The sequence below is a fragment of the Neolamprologus multifasciatus genome, chromosome 20, assembly GCF_963576455.1.
Source record: "Neolamprologus multifasciatus chromosome 20, fNeoMul1.2, whole genome shotgun sequence".
NCBI lineage: Eukaryota > Metazoa > Chordata > Actinopteri > Cichliformes > Cichlidae > Neolamprologus > Neolamprologus multifasciatus.
In genome coordinates this window covers 17,273,634-17,295,933 of record NC_140458.1, presented here as the reverse complement: position 1 = coordinate 17,295,933, position 22,300 = coordinate 17,273,634, and the positions used below count along the sequence as shown (strand labels likewise).

General features: G+C 40.7%; 1 protein-coding gene and 1 long non-coding RNA gene across 3 annotated transcripts; one reads left to right on the top strand and one right to left on the bottom strand.

The window, feature by feature from the left end:
* Window positions 1-1,835: 1,835 nt before the first annotated feature.
* stk35 (serine/threonine kinase 35) lies at window positions 1,836-20,401 on the top strand. Of its 2 annotated transcripts, XR_014871511.1 has the most exons (3): window positions 1,837-2,551; window positions 4,385-5,192; window positions 17,641-20,401. XR_014871511.1 is itself a non-coding variant. In XM_085145707.1 (2 exons), the coding sequence occupies exons 1-2, from the start codon at window positions 2,002-2,004 to the stop codon at window positions 5,125-5,127; spliced, it is 1,293 nt and encodes a 430-aa protein (XP_085001833.1). In that variant the 5' UTR covers window positions 1,836-2,001; the 3' UTR covers window positions 5,128-6,193. The 2 variants fall into 2 exon arrangements, 1 of the variants encoding a protein (XP_085001833.1); XM_085145707.1 differs by lacking the exon at window positions 17,641-20,401 and having other exon boundaries at window positions 1,836-2,551; window positions 4,385-6,193.
* On the bottom strand, window positions 6,758-9,581 carry LOC146494738 (uncharacterized). Its single transcript, XR_014871513.1, has 2 exons — window positions 8,398-9,581; window positions 6,758-7,328 (listed from the first exon to the last, which is right to left on the bottom strand). It is a non-coding gene; the product is annotated as an uncharacterized LOC146494738 (long non-coding RNA).
* Window positions 20,402-22,300: the final 1,899 nt, after the last annotated feature.

Below are 22,300 nucleotides of genomic sequence, written 5' to 3'. Positions count from 1 at the left end.
ATTTAGAGTTTTTACCAGGTTTTTTTTGCTACATAATTCCATATATCTTGCTTCATATATTTGATGTCTCCAGTTTGTATCTTCAATGTATTAAGTAGTACAAATAAAGAAAAACATACATTAAATAAGGAGGTGTGCATAAACATTTGACTGGTAGTGTGTATATATATCTATAACTTAAACTAACATTTGAAACAGTAGTAGTGTGATGGACCGAGTTGAAAAAGCAGGAGGAGTACCAGAAATTAATAGAAAAATAGAGTTGCTATTTATTTAACCCCAAAAATATATTTACAAAAGTAATAAACTTGAGCTCATAAAAGAAACAAAACTAAACTCAGGCAAAAACTGCAAACTTAACAAACCAAATGACTGACCTAAACATGAAATGACACACAGGGGTTTATATAATGGCAGATCAGACCACTATGACACACGAGGGGGTAACTAAACAAAATGTTAGACACAGTTGTAAACAAACAATGATGTACAGTCTGGTTTGTTAACAAACCAAAGATTAAAGAAGAAAATCAAAACTACTAAACCTTAAACTCAATATTTAACTAAGTACAAATACTGTTTTTTAATTAAAGAAAACACATATTCTCCCCTTCGGCAGGAAGTGGTGGTGTGGTCCAGTTATCTCAATTTGTATTTAAGGGCTTTAAACTCGGGCCGCCACTTTTTGTCTGGCAACTCCCAGGGATCATGGCAGGTAAGAGGAAAGAAAAACAAAGGTAAGTCAAAAATTAAAGTAATGAACTGGTATGCATACAAAAGTAAACTAAATGTTCACGCTTACAAATAGAACAAATGTAATCAAACAATAAACTTAGTGGAAACTAATGTGTGTTATTGTGTTCAAATGAAAAAAATACATAGGAGTTACCGCCCTTTAGAGCGTGGCTATGGGTTTGGCCATCACAAGTAGGCAATTTTGTTTTAAATGAAACGTGTAAAAATCAACCCAAAAATGGGGAAAGACGGTAGACAGTTGTCAGATATGTAAACGATATAAGAACAAAAAACAATATCGAATTAGGAACAAGTAAAATAATGTAATTGTTATCTCACCACCTAATCATCCAGAGTTATACATGACTCCAAAACTGCAAAAAAAATTGTCAAGGGTAATTGCTGAGACATTGTAAAGTTGTTTTGAGTAGTCACCAAAAAACGAATAATAAAACTAGAAAATTGTTATTATTATCAACTCCAAGAAAACAATAATTCTTTATTTTCAGTAAATAATTTTTAAATAATGTTAATTAAAAAGCCATGTAAACCATGCTTCTGTTTTGTATTTCAGCCCAAATATTGGACAAGAACTTTCTCCTTTTTCCTTAAATGCGAGCAAACTGCGATAGATATGGAATGAGATTCTAAATTGTCTGACTTTAGATTTTTTCGCATTTCCATGCACTTTAATTTCTCAGAACTAACCGAGCACTACCACTGATAGAAGGGCTGCAAGGCTTTTGAGGGTTCAATCTCAAAACCATAATAACCCCGTTCAGATAGTAAACTAGATGAATGTGTTGTTTTTTTCATCTATGCTCACAGTTCGTGATAAAACATAATAAACTAGAGTACTGCCACATACGGAATGCTCATGCGTGGATCTGCCACAGATGTGTACCTCTGTATGAGTAGGGCGAATAATTGAAGCTCACAGCCTTATCAATAAGCAGCCCCACGCGTGAGTACCGTCCCATCTGAAAATAAAAACAAATCCAGCATGCTGGCTAAATCTCCGCGAGCTACTTTCTCTCTCCACCAATCAGCGCGCACCGCAGCTGCACGCTAAGCCACGCCCTCTGTTCTCTCGAACTGGAACATTTTGTTTATCGTGCCAAAGAAGTTGGTACAGCTTCGATGTGGGACGATTGTGTTCACTGTTAACACGCAGACTTTTTACATATCAAAGCACACAGATAGAAGTAAGAACGTCGTAGCGTAGTGCAGGGTTAGAGTAATGACAAAGAAAGACGTCCAGCCTCCATGCTTACTTTTAACAAAAAAGAAGTTATGGATTCTAACGACGGGAGGAAGAGACGCAAGGTAAGCGGCTTTGTGCGGGGCTGCAGGCGGAGTGTGGCCGGAAAGATGAAACGAGAGATGAGCAAAGTCCTGCGCTCTATAGCGCTGGACGATAACAACCATAAAGAGCTCGTGCAGGGGGAAGAGGACGACTACGACTGCTTCCCCATCAGTTTCCTCCGCAGTGACCTATTGGAGCCCCACTTGGTCGTGGCTCCCCGGTACAGCCTGCTACGAGAGGTCGGTCGTGGAAGCTACGGGGTGGTGTACGAGGCTGTAGCTCGGAAAACTGGGGCCAGGGTAGCGGTGAAGAGGCTGCAGTGTGACGCCCCGGAGAAAGTGGAGTTGGCGCTAGCCGAATTCTGGGCCTTGACGAGCTTGGAGAACCGACACCAGAATGTAGTCCAGCTGGAAGAGTGTGTCCTGCAGAGGAACGGCTTGGCCCAGAAGATGAGCCACGGAAACAAGAAATCCAAGCAGTATTTGCGGCTCGTGGAGACGTCACTCAAAGGTACACACGCTGCTGTTAGCTGTGCAGTATCACCAGTACAGTAATGAAAGTACAGGAGCTCCTGTTGGAGCTTGTGTCGTGGTGATTTTACCGGCCTAAGAAATGCAAAGTTTACGGTCCACCGTGTTAAAGCCTCAATGTCTCATCTGAGATGTCTCATTCAAGATCTAAGCTGAATGAGAAACGATAAAAGGCCATATTTAAATACCGCTGAAGTTGGGTAGATACTGATAGGCAGTGTTAGCAGTATTGTGAGCCTGGTTTATTATTTATTCTATTTAACACAAAGAATTTTTACACTCAGTTACAAATAAGAGAATGCGGCTGAGTTCACCAAAGTGCTGTAGACATATGTTAAAAGGTGCAGGTTTCATTCACTAGAGAGCATTTAAAGTCAACTTCGTTGCAGCCTGCCATGACGTCACTCCGCTACTACCTATAGAAGGCACAGAAAAGTACACGGTGCTGCCCTGCTCACGAGAGAACACAGTGTACTACTTACAGCCTGCCCTTGTTAACTGAAATGTGACATGTTAAATAGTAATATTACAGTGCAATGTCAATGGCAGAGTTGTTACATGTTTAACTTAATATGATCACTGCAATTTTAACCTATTTATCATATAGTTTGTTTACATTCATCAGCCCAGAGATTCATTTAGTGATGTTTAAATGTCTCTTCAACAAACTGAAATTTAACATAATCTAACATCTTAATACTGATGTTAAAAGCTGGGTTCTGAACAGGCCCAGTTTACAGTCTTTTTTTCTTTTAATAGCTTGCCTGTTATGTAAGTGTCACCACTGAAGCTCTCTGAATAACATATTAATCCTAAGCTGGGATCTCTTGGATCCATCAAGCGATGACGAAGAACGTTTGTAGATTTGAAACATTGAAAGGATTTGACTTGTATCTTTATGGCCCATCAGCTTGTCGTGATCCACCTAACAAGTTTTTCAAATGCAGTCAGTGATCATGACACAAGCATGACAACTGAGTGCAGCCTTTGCTTAATGCCTGTGAACATCTAGCAAATTCAATGTTACCATTGTGGACAGGTAATGGACTTTGAAGTGATGAGAAAGTAAATAACTCCCAGTATCAATGGGGGCATGATTTGGTAATTTACCAGGACCTGTACAGAATGTCAGCTAATACTGGTGTATGGCAGCTACAGTATATTGATCATTTGGACATTATGTAAACTGATAAGTCTTAACTGTACATACTGTAACAATTCTTTAAGAACTAGAAATACAAGATTTTGTTCAAAGTAGTTTTCAAAAACCTCTGTACCCAGTTTGATCTGGCTTTAATAATGTTCATACAGTACACATCAGTCCTCATAGGTCCCCATAACTAAAATATTAGAAGTTTGAAACCTCAAGCACAGCTTTTTTTTTTTTTTTTTTTTTTGAGTGGTGCAGCTAAAGGTGTCAGCAGATTGATCTGTTGCATGCAGTCACAAACCAGTGACAGTACTTTTCCCTCCCTTCCTCTTTAAACGGTCCCACAGTGTACCATAACTGTAGCTTTTACCAGAATCTTGCAGTTGACTTTTAAAATTTTCTTTCTTGGAGAAAAAACAAAGTAAACTGTCGGCACGTGAGTTCTCATGCATAAAAGTCATCTGTGCAGAAATGTCGTGAAATATGGCACTGCACTTGTTTGAGTCAATGACGGATTTTTCTTCAATGCTGGTCACGGCAGGGAGCACGACCGGGTTTAACTGCTAACTGCATGACCAGGTTTAACTGCTCAGCAGCTGACTTCATTTCGGTGTTTGACAGTCGTCATCCCACTGTTCATATCTGCTCCCTTTGTTGTTGCAGGAGAGCGTATCCTGGGCTACTCGGAGGAACCATGTTACCTTTGGTTTGTTATGGAGTTTTGTGACGGTGGGGACCTTAACCAGTACATTTTGTCCCGCCGGCCTGATCCCCAGACCAACAGGAACTTTATGCGCCAGCTGACCAGTGCTGTGGCTTTCCTGCACAGGAACAGTATCGTCCACCGCGACCTTAAACCAGACAACATTCTTATCTCACAGAAGTCTGGTTTTCCTATTCTTAAAGTGGCTGACTTTGGACTCAGTAAGGTTTGTGCTGGTCTGACATCCAGAAACGGTGAAGAACATCCCGTAGCAGGAGCAGGCGCCAGAGGGAGCATCCAGAACAGCTCGGTCAACATAAACAAATTCTGGTTGTCATCAGCCTGTGGCTCGGATTTCTACATGGCTCCTGAGGTGTGGGAGGGTCACTACACAGCCAAGGCTGACATCTTTGCTCTGGGCATCATCATCTGGGCAATGATCGAAAGGATTACATTTATTGATGCAGAGTCCAAGCGTGAACTGCTGGGTACTTATGTTCGGCAAGGCTCGGAAATTGTCCCTGTTGGGGAGGCTTTGCTGGAGAACCCCAAGATGGTGCTCCATATTCCTCAGAAGGCCAGAAGCTCCATGTCTGAGGAGGAGAAGAAACTCCTCCACGAGATGCTTGCAGTAAACCCTCAGGACCGACCGGACGCCCTCCAGCTGGAGGTGCGGATGGACCAAGTCACATGTGCTGTTTGACAGACAGCACCTCCTATAACCTTATTTCCCTTACCACTCAAAGAAGGGACATTTCAACTTCCCAGGTAAGATTCATGTCTTTATAAACCATGACCTCATCTGTCTGTTAGGAAAGGAAGCACATTCACAAAAAATGTTGTAACAGAAGAACTGTAATGCCAAGATTAATTGTTGTTGTTATCATGTGGTTAAATTCAACTTAATTTGTTAATCAGAGTTCACCAGAGGCCTGGCAGAGGTTAACATTTACTTACCTAATACATGCTGTGGGAAAGAGACGGTAAAGTGCTTAAATCGTATAGAATAAAGTCTGTGAAGGTTCTCAGTCATCCAGGTCATCGTAGTCAAAGGAGCTTGCAAAGAAAAGTGTCTGGACTTCTTTAAGTTGCTTGAAGACGTTTCACCTCTCATCCGAGAAGCTTCTTCAGTTCTAAGGTCAAATGGTGGGGAGTCCCAGATTTAAACCTAATGGGAGTATCCCCCCACAGAGGGACAAAAGGACCCCCTGATGATCCTCTAATCACCTGAGCCAAGGTGTGAAAGTGGGTGTGGGTCTTCAAGCAACTTAAAGAAGTCCAGACGCTTTTCTTTGCAAGCTCCTTTGACCGTATAGAATAAAGAACTATATAAGTTGATGATTACATGTGGTTGGGAGTTTAAATTGCTGAGTGGTCAATAAGAAATGCCAGTCCATTTCATACTGAAGGTGAGCTTACTTATATCTTGGTTGCTACAGTACACAATCCTTCAGTTAAGAAATGGACATTTCTTAATGTCCATTAATGTGCCGCTCAGGTGCGTCTGCCTCCCCTGCAGACCACGCCCCGCCCCACACATTAACGTGGTAAAATACATATTTAGGCAGAATTTTGCAAATATCTATTCATTTTTTAGCAGCATAGTGCTTTTTTTTTTTATTTTTTTTTTAAAAGTCAGGTCAAGGCTCCAAAAGCCCAAAGGAGATATAAGGGTGGAGGCTCACAACAGTTTTTGTTTGCTACATGGATCATTTTAGTTCAGCTGGGTGTCTTTCCTTTTGTTATATTTCTTTAAGAGTTCAAAATGTGTTCAATAAATAAATAAAATGTAATTTTCTCTGTAGCACTTCATGGATTTCATAAGCAACACACCTTAGTTTTTCACACAAAGCATAAAGGTAAAAAACAATATATACAGTGCTCCCAGTGTTTTCTTTTACGTTGAACCCGGGTCCAAATGGATCTTTGGGTCTTAAAGGTTGCTGCCCCCTGTCTTAGAAGATTGGTCGAGTAGATTGTGGACCATTTCTGTGGGATGAAAGACAAATTAGGCAGCATCTGATTAAAAAAATACAATAAAATAATGAATTCATAATTTTTTCTTTGACTTAGTTATTTGTCACAATGTATTTGGCAGTCTGCAGAGGACAAACTGTTTTTGTGCCACATGCATATAGAAAAGTTTCCCTGTCAGTATTGTTGGTATCATTGCTTTGGTACAGCTTGCGTTTGTCATACATAACATAAGGGTCACCAACACTTTTATCTGTGATGGAATTTTGTTTGACTCGCCATTAAATACGAATAGACGAATTTGGAAAAAAGCACAGTGGGCTTGGCTACAGGCTTTTTGTTACCAACTATAACCCAAGAGCCAAGTTATAATTAATTATAATGACCCGTTTGAAAATGAATTAGAAAAGCAGTTATCTCTGTCCTCTGCTGATCTCTTGATCAATGGGAACCAAAGCCTCAGGTGATATCCTAGACCTGTCCCTTCACTTCACATACACCCAACGTCTGCTGACGTCTTGCCAGAGCTTCGCACGTCACTGCAGGATCAACTGGGGTAAAAATATCTCCGTATTCAAAATGAGGGATTCATTTGAAATGATCGTGTTTGACAAAACAAGTCTTGCTTAAAATGAACGAACAAATACAAAAGCGTTTATGGTAGGTGAAAGGAGGCGTGTCCATGTCCTCAGGGGAGAGGAGAGGGTGGTTCAGGAAGACAGCTGTGTGATCAGTACTGGGAACCAAACTGGGTACAACCCTGGCCTGAGGGCAAATAGCCCGTGTGTGTGAATCAGAAAGCGTTGAATAAGCCTTCTGGATCTTTGGCATTTGTACAGTAAATGTGTTTTATGTGGTTTGTTTTCACACCTGACAGTTTTGGAAAACACTGACTTCAGTTTTTATCACCGCAGAGACTGTTCAATAAACCTCTCGTTAGAGCTGGGCGATATATCGAGTTTTTAAAAAATATCGATATATTTTTATACGAGATATAAGATGTGACAATATCCTTTATATCGATATAGTCTATGTTACGTTATAACTATACTTGTGGAGCCGCAAGTTTGCCTCTCTTTCGTCCACTTGTCTTTACGCAACATTACTCGGCCTCGCCCCTCCTTCACTGAACACAACTCCCCCCTCCTCCCCATCGCTTCACCTGCAGGAAGCGACAAGATGGACACGGCAAATCTCAGTTAACGAGTTACTGCGCATCGCCCCGTGCGTGGGGCTGGACGCCGTCAACGTGTTAGCTAGCTAACCACGCTAACGAGCTAACCACGCTAACGCCATGCAGCCCAGAGGCGCTGCACAGCCTAAAATCCTTTCATTTTCTCAAAAGTTGACAGCGCGCCTTATGTATGAATTCTGGTTGTGCTTGATGACCGCGAACCGATTTTATGTGGTACACAACGTTCAGCAATCTGTCAAAAATGTTTTAGTACGACTTTGGTAAGCTACGGAGCTGCAGCGCTTGATGGATTGTCAGAGCATTACGGCTACCGAGGAGCCTCGCGGAGTGATACGTACTGTGCTTCAACGTAATATTACCCTACTGTGTATAAGGACCATAAATGGCACCTGTTAAGAGACGTGGTTACGAAGAGGATTTCAAACTCAATGCTGTCAGTCACACAGTAGAAGTTGGGAACAGAGCAGCTGTGAAATCTGTCTTTGTTACTATGCTCAGCGTCTTTAAGTTTACATTTTGACTGCACAATTGTGAGCTTTTTGTTATGCACAAAAACATTGTTTTCTTTTATTTATGGAGCATTATTATTTAATAAATGCTCATAATTTTTGAGTAAATTTTATGTACATCTATGCTCTATGTTAATAAAAGTGCCTGTGACATCTGGGACACAGCTTTGACTAAGAACTCTCTTTTTGTTCTTACTTTATGGCTTAAAAAAAAAAATCGAGATGTATATCTTATATCACCGTCCAGGTAAAAAATATCGAGATATGAATTTTGGGTCATATCGCCCAGCCCTACCCCTCGTGATACACCGCCTGGCTTATTTATGATCAGTGAAAACTTGGCCTGACCTTCTGCTCAGTGTTGTTCTGAAGAGGATGATATGTAAATCTCACTTTGGATTATTCTGAAAATGATTAAAAACCCACAATGTTCCCTGCTAGTATCACTTGACCCAGCTCTTTCATACTTGGTTATGTGCCTTTGCGATCAGTGTGCAGTGGGAAACACCAGGGCATCAAACAGATTTTAATATTAGACAAAGCCAACTAACAACCAACAACTAATCCAACAACTAATATCTACAAATGAACATAATTCAACAATAACAAAGAGACTGAGCAAAAATCGCAAAGCTGAAAACCACTGTAGACCAAAAAGAATGCAAAGGCTCATCTCACATTTCCAGATGTTTGTTAATAAAAAACATCTGGATGAGCCACAAGATATTTGAAAATATTTTGTCGACTAATAAAACAAAGGTTGAACTTTCTAGAAAGTTTTCATCCCATTAAACCTGACATAAAAACGTACATAGCATTTCAAATAAAGAACACCAACAGTCAAACATGGTGGTAGCATGGTGCTCTCTACCAGAACACTCTGAAGGAGAATGTGCAGCCATCTGAAGCTCAGGTTTTGCAGCAGGGCGATGATCTGAAACACCAAGTCTACCCCAGAGTGACCCCCCCCCCCTCAAAATATAGATTATAGTTAAAGTCCAGCATTAAAATCCTATTGAAATGCTTTGGGATGACCTTAAACAGGCAGTGTATGTTAGAAAATCAGTGTGGTTGAATTAAAAACAATTCTGCAAAGAAAACTTGGCTAAAATTCCTCCAAAGTGAAAGACATTTATCACAAAAAGCTTGATTGAACTTCTGGTAGCCAAGGTTTGCACAACCAGCGTTGGGTAGTTACTTTTTCACTTAGTCCAGGGTCAGTTGCGTTGGATAAATTGACATCCTGGACCTAGATATAGAAGCGGAGGAATGGTCGAGGGTGCAACTAGCATCCTGGTATCAGTAGCACAGTTGGTTACGTTAAGCTGTGTTGTCAGGCTGCTGAAAGCTGATGCCTCTCGTTTTAGGGCCCACTGTGGTGGGGCTTCAATCCAAGTGGAAATCCTTGACTGTTAATTTTCAGGGGAACTGACTGGAGCATGAGAGTAGTGATGTAACTTCTGAACCCAGCACCAAGATAAGCCAGCTTTTCAGGAGACTCGCCTGATTTGAGGGGTGGTTTTGAAGCAGGGAGGAGTAGAGCCAACGAAGGAGCTTTTGCTGGTGGGTAATCTTCATTTATTGAAGCTTATAAAGTTGCAATTTTGACAAGATGGCAAGCGAGTGAATGGAGCAGAGAGAAGAAATGTGCAGAATGAATGTGACAGACCTGATTATTGTTTGGTAGTGCCAATGGCTGCCTAATGGTCCTGCAGCATGGCACGTGGTGTTTGGTGTTGTGCTGTAACCATCCAGACAGCCTAAAGTTTGTTAGCCTTAAGTATTGACTACAACGTTTAGGCAAAATAATTTTATGCAAGTTTTTCTGGAAAAGGGATAAAAAGTTCAAACATTTAAATTCAATTTTACTTGGATTAATCAGAAAATTGGCCTGAGATATTTCTACAAAGAGGTACAGAACAGTATCAAGCTTCCTAAGCTTGGTAATCCTTATCAGTCTTGTTTTTTCTAATCCTAAAACCTGCTGATCCCTACTCAGTAGCTGGATCTTTGTGACAGTGTTTGTTGTTAGCAGTGTGGAGAGATGCTTAAACCTTAACTGGAAGACACTCATACTCATTCACTCACCCACTCAAATAATTGAATTCAGGTGTTCCAGTCACTTCAATCACCACAGGTGTGTAAAATCAAGCACGTTGGATTGTAGACTGCTTTTACAAACATGTGTGAAAGAATGAATTGCTCCCAGTGAACAGTGTGACACTGCGCCACCACCTGTGCAACAAATCCAGCTGTGAAATGTCTTTGCTCTTGAGAATTTCAGTCAACTGCTTGTTGTTATTACAAAGTAGAAGCAACTGGGAACGCCAGTACCTCAGCCACAAAGTGATAAGCCACGTAAAATCACAGAGCGGGGTCAGGTGATGGTGATTACGGTGCATAATACGCCGAGGTCGCCAACTTTCTGCAGAGTCAGTGTAGCTCAGGAAGTCGAGCAGCTCATCTACTAATGCGAAGGTTTGACTGCTTCAGTTTGCATGTCAGATATTTGTGAATGGTGGATAGGAAGCACTTACTCATTGAAAAACGCATGTTTGAATGGGTGTGACTAAGTGGATGTACAAAGAGCTTTGAGTACTCGTGTAGAGTAGTGCCATATAAGAACCAGTCCATTTACTCGCTGCAGACCTCCATACTTCAAGTGACCTTTATATTAGCTGAAGAACAGTGCATAGAGAGCAGCTGCATCAAGCCTCACCAATGCACTGCAAAAGTGTTGGAGACTGTAGTTTAGTCTCACTGACTGCTTCGTTCTTCTTTGTTTGTTTTAATACGAAAGCTTACATGAAAAGGAACAGATTGTGTTTTTTCCCGTTTTGGAAGTGGATAACATCCATATTCCTGCCCTGTTTCGTGCACTGCAAACAGGGCAGCATTGTAGCCTACCCACTGTAGATATATCAGGACAACATTGTAAAATTATGGATTATTTTATTCATAATATCAGGATAGAATAACTAATTTTATGTGTGTGCATGAAAATGTCCTGGTGAGATTGTTTAGAATGAAAACCTTTTGTAGTGCATCACAAATGGCTGTTCAGGTGATGCTCAGCGACCTAAATCCTTCTCCTGTTTGTTTGAACCTGAACTCTCCACTTGCCTGGATTAAGCATTCAGCTCCACAGTACTGTTCGCTGTCACAGACCCCATTCTGTGACGTAAGGTCTCTCAGACCTGAACATGCCACTGCATGTTAGCTTCCTTTCGCAGACTGGCCTCATTCTCTCGTGTCATAATTGGATAGCATGTTACGCAACAGGAACGGCTCACAGCATGGCTGTGGTTCAGTGGAAAACCCTGGGGGATTAGTGTTTGTAAGCACACAGAGAGAAAGGGAGGCTGTAGTTTTTGCTGCTTGTGCATATTTACTGGATATCAGGAGATGTTTGACTGAGGGAGAAACCATCACACTCACCAATTTCAGACCAACGAGGAAAAGCACAATGTGTTGAATCTGTGGCCATCTATGATCTCTCATCCAGTCAGCACGACGATGGATGTCTTATTTTCTATTAATGAGATGTAGAAAGAACAAAATGCTGTTGTGTGTGTGAACAGGTAAATGAGCTTTGCAGTGTGAGCTCTGGAAAACTGAAAACTGCTATGTACCTGTATACAAGTCATTTGTACTGAGTGATGAGCACAGACTTGGAAAGTAACTGAGAGTAAAAAAAACAAAGTAAAATTACTGCTCAGCGTTTTCTTGCTGAATGAGTTCATCTGGATGCAGCAGTGTGGTAACTGGAGATCATAGAGGGAAAAAATGCTCTTGATGCGACTTAAATTTTCTCAACTTAACAACAATATTGTTACAACCACGTCATGTTTGACGCACAACATGGTTGTAAATGAAGGTTGGGCGATTGGACGATATATCGATGATAGGCTGAGCGTTTCACTGATGGTTTTTACAACAGATTTATTTATTTGCCCATGAGTAAGTTTGCTAATAATGTTGGTCTAAGCTAACCGAAGCAGTCGATGGGGAAAATGAGAGCGCTGAAGAGTGCGCCCAAACGTTCGTTTACTCAACTCACAACAGAAAAAAGAATGGCTGCAGCCTACGTTCAGAAATAAACAAAGATTTTATTGAAATAAAAACCCACAATGGTGCGGAGGGAAACAACGAGAAGCTTTCTTCTTTTTTCCACTCTAACCTTGTTTATCTGCTTACAGACCAAACAACAGATACAAAATTAAACAAAGTCAGTTAAAAATCAAAATACTTATTACCAATCGTCGGTTATTGGACTGACGACTGTCGGTTGGAAAACTGTTACATATCCTCCAACCATATAGTAAATACCTGGGAGGCTCACTTAGGCTGCCAGAAACTGGAAAGTCCAGGCTAACAAGCCACCAGCTCAGAGTCATGTGTGATAGGCAAATCACTCCTTGTGTGATTCAAATGAGCATTTTCTTATCTGTGTGCAGTGAGTCTTCACATTTGTGATTACACTGACAGTCCAGAATACAGTCTGTTAGCTGTCACATACAAAGAGAGATTCATGGCATTTTCCTTCTCTTTAAAAATGCTCCATCTTAGTACTTTGTTTTCAGTTCTGTTGTTACAGGTGGATAAAATCAAGCAGGCTTACTTTTAGAAGTTGAGAGGGCTGAGTAACAACAAAAACTGAACATCAGGAACTTTATGGCTGGACTGCTCCTGTGAGTGTAATGTGTAGGTGGCCCTTTGAATCTAAATTCAAAGGTTTAAGCCCTTTATATCTGGTTTTCTTTATGTGCAATTAATTACTGTAATTCTAATTCTGAGCATTGTGTGGCTTATGGCATTTCAGAATACTATAAATCATGATTATAGGACAATTTAACAAATATAGATTATTAAATATTATTATAGTGCAGGCTTCTGTCTTACAACATGATCATCGCGTTCTCCAGTTCCCCTGAAGGTGAGGTAGAGCAGCTCGCCTGCTAAGTGGAAGGCTGGTGGTTCAGTGCCTGCATGCCAAACATCTGTGGGTATGAACCCCAAGTGAACATAGAGAAAACATGCTTGTGTACATGAGGCGCTTTGCATGCATGTTTCCTTGTATAGAGAAATGTGGCGTATGCAGAGAATGATTCTGATTTACTAACATGCACAAGGCTGGTGTGTAAGAATGTTTCCACCCACGTGTCATTTGTGCTGTGGTCAGTAACATACAACATGGATACAACATGTGTTTTTGTATTGTCTTCATAAAGGACATAATTTTGAAAGGTGGCATCGGATGGCCGAGGTGGAATATTTAGTGACATGAGTCAGCATTAATGTCCATGTGCGTTGTGCGTGACATCCCCTAATCCACCCCCACCCGCTCCTCTGCTGGACAATGAGATGAGTGCTGCTTTTGGTTGATGGCTTATGGGAGCTTTGGTCGGGAACATTTTGTCTTGTGTGCAGCCGTGTGTCACTGCTATCCAGTCCAGTCCAGAGCAGTGTAAGCTTCTGTACTGCACACATGTACGGCCCTTACTTTCAGGAATTTGTTTTCATGTGAGCTGAGAGCACAAACAAGCGTTTTCAGCATGTTGTCCTTGCCATGGACACAAGAATGCTTATGTGCTATAAAGACGATACGTTTGATGCTTTCACTCTTCATATGGCTTTTAGTACTCTAAAACAGAGGATGCTGATTGTGGACAGCAGCCTGAAGGCACAGTATGCCATGTTATGTACGGGCTCAGAAAGCGTGGGCTATTACAGGGCGGCTGAGAAATGCTGAGAAGCCGTCTTTACGAGAGTTTGGGAGAAAGCGTGATGAGCACACTGGTTTGTTCTTATGTAACATTGTTGTAAAAACAGGCTGACTGGCTGCAGCGCTTGTAAATATTTCCTCTGGGTCCTCGGGGCTCTGAGGAACTGCAAAAACCAGTTCTTACACAACGAAGCACCTCACCGTGTTCTGTGGTGTATTCAGAAGCAAAAAGACTAAAAACTCGAGCCGACCCCTGCTTCTAGGCTTGGATGTCTTTAATTTACGATAGGCAACCTTCCTGTACAGCCCAGCAAACCACCTTTTCTCACAGTGAATAACAGAGCCACATCTCTTCCACTCTGCTGTCTCCATTCACAGCAGCTGTGTTGGCTCTAATGGTGTGTAAGCTCTTTACATGATGTTAATCTGCTGACAGTCTGCATGCCATCCACCACAGACTCACAACTCTGTGCTGGCGCTGTCATGCTTTGGTCTCCTGCTTATTTCTCTTTGGTTAAATGTTGCCAACTGTGGCTAGCTTCATTTTGACTTGTAAATAATAAATAGAAACAGTTTGATCAGCAGAAAGTGAGGATTTTGACCAACAGGAAGAGGGTTTGACACGGTTTGATATCTTTGGGTTTTGAACCTTTTTTTGGAACAGAACTACACATTTCACAATAAAATAACAAACAATGACTGTAATACCTGCTGTAAGGTGGCTGAGGAAGTAGAGTAGATCATCTGCCAATCAGAAGGTTGCAGTGTTCTTTTCCCAATACTTCATATGAAAAAAAGCTTCGGGTGATCAGTTAAAGTAGAGGAGTACTCTATAAATACTAGTCCATTTACGATTTGTCATGTTGGGATTGCATACTGGAAATCATGCGCTTCTTTTTCAGTTTCATCCATAGCTGTTGTTTGTATCCCCTCGTTCTTTGTGTTGTGGCACAGTTCCTAACATTTGTCCTGACATTTAACTGGATTGGAGCATTAAAGGTCAGATTAGCATCACTCACATCCTAAATATCTGCTCATTAGAGAACAACATATTTGTTGTGGTCAAATCATGGTTTAGTGGTTAAAACTCTCACAGCAGAAAGCTCCTGGTTTGAACTTTGGCCATTCTGTGTCAAGATTTCATCCAGATACGGCAGTTTCTTCCCACACCCCATAGATGACCACATTAATTTAAATATTCTATATTTGCCATAAATGAGATTTAGATAAGGTGTGCAGGATAAAGCAGTGCATGAATGTATGGTTAAATCTGGCTTGTAGTCTAAAGTGCTTGGAGTGATGAGTAAGAGTAGAAAGTTGCTGTATGTGTTTGCTGCCTCTGGCAGTCCTACCACTTCCTGTAAGATACTGGTGTCCACTGCTGCTTTTTAATGAGGCAGTCTGCCTTTGAGTTATAAAACAAGAGGAGGCAGCAGGCCGTAGTTCTGTCCAGGATATACTGAGCTTCCACCTGGCTTGTTTTCTTTATTACACTTGCTTATAAAGAACGTTAAACAGAATAATTACATGTTGAATTCAGTGAAAATGGAGTTTCACATTTTTAACCTTTTTAGTTTAACGACAGCTAGTTTCAGGACGAGAAAACACGACTAACTAGACTTAAAGCTTTAATTTCTCTAATGGCAACACAATGTGCTGTTTAAAACTAGCGATGCTACCTTCATTTGGCTTCCAGTGTGGATTAAACACACAGGGAAAACCTCTGTGCAGCACCTCATGCTCCAATCAGACAGCGAAGAAGAAAAAATACACTTGAAATGCTAAATATTATATGAAAACATGTTTCTACCAAAAAATGTTTTACAGTATATTAAAATATGACAAATTAACATCTGAAAAATAAATAAATGGCGACTGAAAGTGTTGCACATTGTGCCGGGCATTATGGATGCACATTGTTCTGTTCCATTGTTATGCTATTTTTACTCCCGTAGTTTTTGTGAAAGATTTTCTTTCTCTATACAAAGTAAAATAATTTAAGCATCTTAAATCTTAAACTTAGCACTGTGTGTTTGTACTTGTCTATTTTCCCCCATTTATACCCTTTGTATAACTACATTTATTGCTCATGTCAGACGTGTGCGTCCTGCTAAGCTGATCCACTTTTGTCCATAGCGTGTGCTGTGATGTTATGCAACATATGAAAAGAGGAACAAAGCGCTGCCAGCCTGAGCTGTTGCATGTCATCCGGTGAGCTATTATTAGAGCAGTTCTGAACCAAACATGGACACATCCAACAGCAGGAAGTATGGCTGTGTGCGGCAGTGCTGTCATTTTTAATGCAGGTAGACACATACAAATGTGCACCGTTCTACTTTTGCACCCAGTGACCTCAGTGCCTTTGCTATAGCATCCCTATGCAGTGCACATTTCTTTTTGTTAGTAGTTTGCAGGGCTCTTCAGACAGAACGCCTCTGTTATAGGGTTTGATTCAGAAGAGATTTAAATCATTTTGCATGTCACATGTTACAGTGAGAGAAAATAGTTGATCTGCTGCTGAATTTGTAAGTTTGGTCAAGAAATGAATAGTCTCTATATTGATAGTTTCATTTTGATAGAGAGGGACAGAATATCAATCAAAAATCCAGAAAACATCTATTTTAAAAGTTACGGATTGATTTGTACGTCATTGAGTAAAATCAGTAATTGATCCTCTATAAAGCAGCCAGAGTTCTGATTGGCTGTGTACCCATGCGATACACAGATTACAGATTGTCAGTCAGATACTCCTGATCTCAACGTATGTGTTGGAGGATGTGAAAGAGGAATGAACATTAGGGATAAGAGACCTGCACAATGCTGGAATGGGCTACAGACAATTAGCAAGATGGTGACAACTGTTGGTGTGAGTATTCAGAACTGGAAGAAATACACTACTCAGAAACATTTTAATCAGATTCTAGCTTCAAGTCAATGAAATGTCTGAGATATTGAGCTCATCAATTAATTCAGTTGTATTTATATAGTGCCAAATCCCAGGAGGAGTCGTCTCAATGCGCTTTATATAGAAAGGTAAAGACCCTACAATAATAATAATAAAACATACCACCAAGGCAACAAAGGTGTGGTTAAAGAAAATTAATGTCATCGAGTGGCTTAGCCTCCTCCCCCAGGAAATCTGTGGAGGGAGGTGATGCTTCAAGTTGTCGAGTGTAATCCAAGAAACCCAAATGGTTTGGCTGACATTCTGTCTCTACTACTATAAAATTAGAGACTGTTCTTTGGAAGTAAGCAAAGTTACAAATTCAGTATCAAATAATTTTCCTCTAGTGTATACGCATTAAAGCTATTCATTATATTGGAATTATACTCAAAAGAAAACGAGTCTTACCTGGCGGGCTTGACTAAACTAGTTCTGTTTTTTCTAATTTTTTCCAACCTGTTCTGGCTGTGCGTATAAACATGCGAATAAACATGCGAATGTTTCAATCTTGTCGTGAAACTAAACACAATGAACATGGGACACCAGACCTCTTCAAAATAAAACGGGAAACGTAATGAGATGCAGACATGAAAAGCATGAAGGGTGAGGGAGACTTAAACACCGGGGAATCTAAGAAACGATGAACTATAACAGGACAACATTGGTAATACAGAAATGAACTTAGATAATCTAATGAACGTAAACATAAACATCAAAATATATTACAACTCAAACCACTGGGTCCAGTGACACAGGATCGTGACAGTATTATTACTTTTGCTACTGATTGATTTGTTCTTTCTGAAATGACTTTTGCTCCTTTATGCTGACCTGCTGATTCTTTGTCCCTACATCTGTGTCCTACACAGGTATCGACTCCAGTGGAAAAACGGACCCTGACAAGCAGAATTGTGAGGAATCTTCAATCATAATTTGAGCGCAGAGTGACAGACCGCTCACTCCGAAACAGTATGGACCAGTCTGCAAGTCAAACCACAACGACGCACTTCCAACTCCATGTAGTTCCAACACAGTCACTGTGGTGCTTTGGGCTGGGGACGATTGGAGCACATCGTTTCTCTGAGAGCGACCTGGGTGTGAAACTGCGTCTAATGTTTTGTAGTGGTGGACTTTTGTTCCCATCCTTCCCAGTATAGGCCTGTTCTTCCTTAATTGTGTAAGGTCTGTGACTGTGGCACAGGTTACTGTATGTCATTGCACTCTACTGTACCAGTATTCAATCATTGTACTAATGATAGCAGTAGCTGTAAACGGTTGACATTCACCTCCCAGTGCAACCTTGTGCCTTAACAGTGATGTACACCAAGTGCACTTTGATTTCTAAAACTATTTTGTGGGTTGCTTTTGAAAGTTCACACCAAGAAGGAAATTTACTGGAACCCCTTTCATCTCATGTGAGCTGAGTAACTGAGTCTTCTGCTTTCAGTGCCATTTGACACAATATCCCAGGCTGCATTAATATCATATGGGAACGTGCCTCCCTCTGTCCAAACACTGAAGTACAATCATGAAACTGAAGCTGAGACATTGATTTAAACCAATGACAGGTGACGTGATTAATGTTGATTACATTGAGGTCAGTTCTACAGCACATCGAGTAGCACTGTTCCCAACGTCTGGTTTCATGGAGCCCCTCTCTCAAAACCATCGGGGCCCGAGGCATCCCAACATGCTAATGCCAGACACAACAGGACACCCCCAGAGTTTCTTCCTGTCAGTGTCCTGACAGGTCCGAGGTGTTTTGGGGTCGTGATCAGTGTCGCACTGGAGAAACACTGTGCGCATATGATCAGTTTTGTCCTCTGAAGGAAAAGCAGTAGGCCTGTATCAGCTCCACACAACTCTCCAGCAGGGAGTTCACACTATCCTGTTGGACATTTTGTTCCTGATTAATCCAAAGAGCACCTGATGGAAAAGCGCATCTATGTGGTAACGTGTAGTCCTCCATGTTGAAAAGATACTGAGGATGGTTCTGTATTCTTTTGATTGGTGCAGCGTGAATCATGTGTATCGGGTCATATCTAAGCAGCACTGACCCGTTTATGGCAGAAGGACCTCTGATTAGCATCTGGAGACGATTCCCCAAACCAGCCACTGAAGCGTGTTGGACTCTTTGCAGTGTCGAGTGATGCTGTGGTTGGACAGACGCTTGTGGTTGGCTGATCGGAGCCCCTGTAACTCCTGGGAAACCTTTGGGATTTTTGACTTGATTTGTGAAAACTGGTCACTCCAGAAAATGTATAAAGCCATGAGGCTTGAAGGAAAAGAGCAAAATACAACACAGCAACTTTAGAAGAAGAGCGCAGTGTTAGATAGCTCTTCTAGCCTTCACTCCAGCATAGACCCAAGGAGCTCCTTTGGCTTTCACATCACTGTATTACATGGTAGTATAATACAGTAGATTTTGAGGTGTTTTGTGATGTACCTCTACCTCATTCTCTGCACTCTGAAACCTCTTTCTTAGCTTTACTGTCTCTGTAGCAACCTTTATCTTAGTCTGTGATACAAGATGCACTTTGAGTGGGATAGATTTTTACCTCAGACTCAATGACTTATTTTAATGCAACCTCTCACTGATGTTTTTTTTTCTTCTTTTGCTTAGTGACAATGTATCCCATTGTAACATCTACATCTGCAGGGTCTTCTGTCATAGATACTGTATAACAGAGCAATAAATATGTTGTCTTTATTCAGCAATGACAGCTCCAGCTCAGAATAGTTTTAATGGCAGTTTGTGAAACACACAAATTTTAATTGGTTATGGTCATGGACACGAAGATGTGTGGGTAAGAAATAAATTAAACAAATGGTGACAGAAAGTCACAAGTCTACATACAGAAACACATAGATTGGATTGCTTAAAGTATTTCCATAAGAACAGTGTTTGAAGGCGGATTCACCTGCAGAAGCATTGAAACCTGGCCAAGCAGTGCGAGTCAGTGTTGTTGTGGGACGTCACAAACATGTTTGTAATGTTTACACACTTATAAACTCGTTGTGAAGCATACTGCGAAGTGCACCGACACTAATTCCTTGGATCCATTTCTGAGAGCCATTTGTGGTGAATGCTAACACAACTTGAATGTGTTATTAAATTTGTGGTGAGTTTAAACCTTTGGAGTTTTGCTAATAGGCTAGCGTAACATCGACAGTCTTCCTTTTGAATTTTTGGGTTGTTGAATCTCTCAGCTGCTCAGGAGTTTTGGTCACATTCATTTTTCTATAAGCACTAAAAGCGAGGTTGATACCAAACTGTTATTCCTAAAGGCTTTACACACCTGCCCTGCTGCCACTTTCTGTACGAGTCGGCTCGTTTAGTTCTCTCGAGACTCGTAACGATTCCACTTTAAAACACTTTACTATGCAAAATGGTTCTGCCACAATGTGAGCACCACACAGAGCCACAAGTTCACAAGCTGTTGTAAGATCTTGAATTCCTCTAGTGCTGATTTCCAGTAAGTGCAGAAATGTTTCTTTGACATGTTGTTACATAAATACTGTTTTTGTAACTAAAGCTGACAGGAGCCATTAGAGAACCAAGAAAGCATTGTTTTTCTGTAACTATGTAACTATTCTCTGAATAAATGGTTAAAACTGTAAATGTCTGCATCATGTGTGTTACGTGTGAACTTTATTTTGTTTACAAAGTCACATCATGGCCGTCTTCCTTATTGGATAAAAATCAGATTCTTTAATAAATGTAATGTAATGTTGGGATTAGGGAAATAAGTTTAAAAAAGCATTTTAATTATAGTTGGGGGCAGAAAACTTTCAGAGTGAAAATAAATGTGAGTCAGTACAATGAAGTCATGGATGAAAGCATGCAGTCTGCATTTCCTCAGCTGAACCCTTTGACACTCGGGACAATTTTGTCAAACCACCAGGAAAAAAAACTCTTTATATATTCACTAGTAATTTAATATCTACATTTAGCCTGATGTTTAGTCACCCAGGAGCAGTTTGCCTTGGGAGACAAAGGCTCCTGTGACACGTGATCCCTTCACCACAGTGAGCAGTGATTTATGCTGCAGTAACACTATCAATGTTATGTTAGAGAGCACCAGATCTCTTAATCACTTACTTTGGAATTAATGGTGCAAATTTGTCAAAAACTATTCTACACGCTTATTTCACAGTATGGTAAAAGTCAAATTTATATTCAGAAATGTTCACTGTCTTATGGAATTTGAGGCTTTTTTCTTAGTGTCTGAGGACTTTGTAGGAGACGTTTTTATTGAATCTGTCCCAAATTATAGATCCTGTTTCTGATGACAAGAAATACCAGTGAAGATTTGACCTTTAACAGTTTTTCCAAGTATTCATGTCCCATACAGAACCAAAATGATTTTACAAGCTGTGGACTGTGCTATGGCTTAATAAAAAGGTCAGTTCTGTTCATAATTCTGATTAATAATAATTGAATGAGTTCTGAATGAGCCTTCTAATGATACTGCCTAAGGGAAGCATGTATAATGTAAACAGAATTGGTCCTAGCACTGAACCCTGTGGAACTCCATAATTAACCTCAGTGTGTGAAGAGGACTCTCCATTTACACGAACAGACTGGAGTCTATCAGATAGATATAGAGCCTGCTCTAATCGCTCTCATAGACTATTATGGTCGATAGTATCAAACGCTGCACTGAGGTCTAGCAGGACAAGCACAGAGATGAGTCCACTGTCAGAGGCCATAAGAAGATCATTTGTAACCTTCACTAAAGCTGTTTCTGTGCTGTGATGAACTCTGAAACCTGACTGAAACTCTTCAAATAAGCCATTCCTCTGCAGATGATCTGTTAGCGGTTTGACAACTACTCTTTCAAGGATTTTTGATGTGAAAGGAAGGTTGGAGATTGGCTTATAATTAGCTAAAACAGCTAGATGTAGTTATATAGGTACCTTAAAGGCCCGTGGTATATACATACTAGTAGGTTGATCATATGTAAAATGAAAGCATTAATCAAAGGCAGGATTTATTTGAGAAGTCTTGTAGGAATGCTACGTTCACACTGCAGGTCTTAATGCTCAATTCCGATTTTTTTTTGATCAAATCCGATTTTTTTGTCTGCTTGTTCACACTATAAATAAAATGTGACAGCAAACGCGCTCTAGTGTGAACCCTCAAAGCGGCCCTCATGCACAAAAGAAGGTGTCACACACAACGCGCTCTGTTTAGACCCAGAGCAAACAGTATTGTTTGACTGATGGCCCTTAATGTAAATCATCAGATATGTCATCGGATATGGGTCGCATAGGGTCAAAAAAGTCGGATGCGACTTTTTCCGATCATATCCGATCATGGTATGACAGTGTGAATAGCACAAATCCGATATTTTCAAATCCGATCTGGGTGACTGGGTCACTTTCGTATGTGGTACTGAATCCGATACATATCTGATGTTTTAGAAAGCGACTGCTGTTTGAATGGTCATGTTGCATTAAATCCGTTTTTTACGTCACTGACACAGGACAGACGCCAATTATCAGCGCGGGAGAAGACATCGCGAA

Coding starts and splice junctions, on each gene's coding strand:
- stk35 (XM_085145707.1), top strand. CDS start 2,002: ATGCTTACTTTTAACAAAAAAGAAGTTATGGATTCTAACGACGGGAGG. Junction 2,552..4,384: donor CGTGGAGACGTCACTCAAAG/GTACACACGCTG, acceptor TTGTTGTTGCAG/GAGAGCGTATCCTGGGCTAC.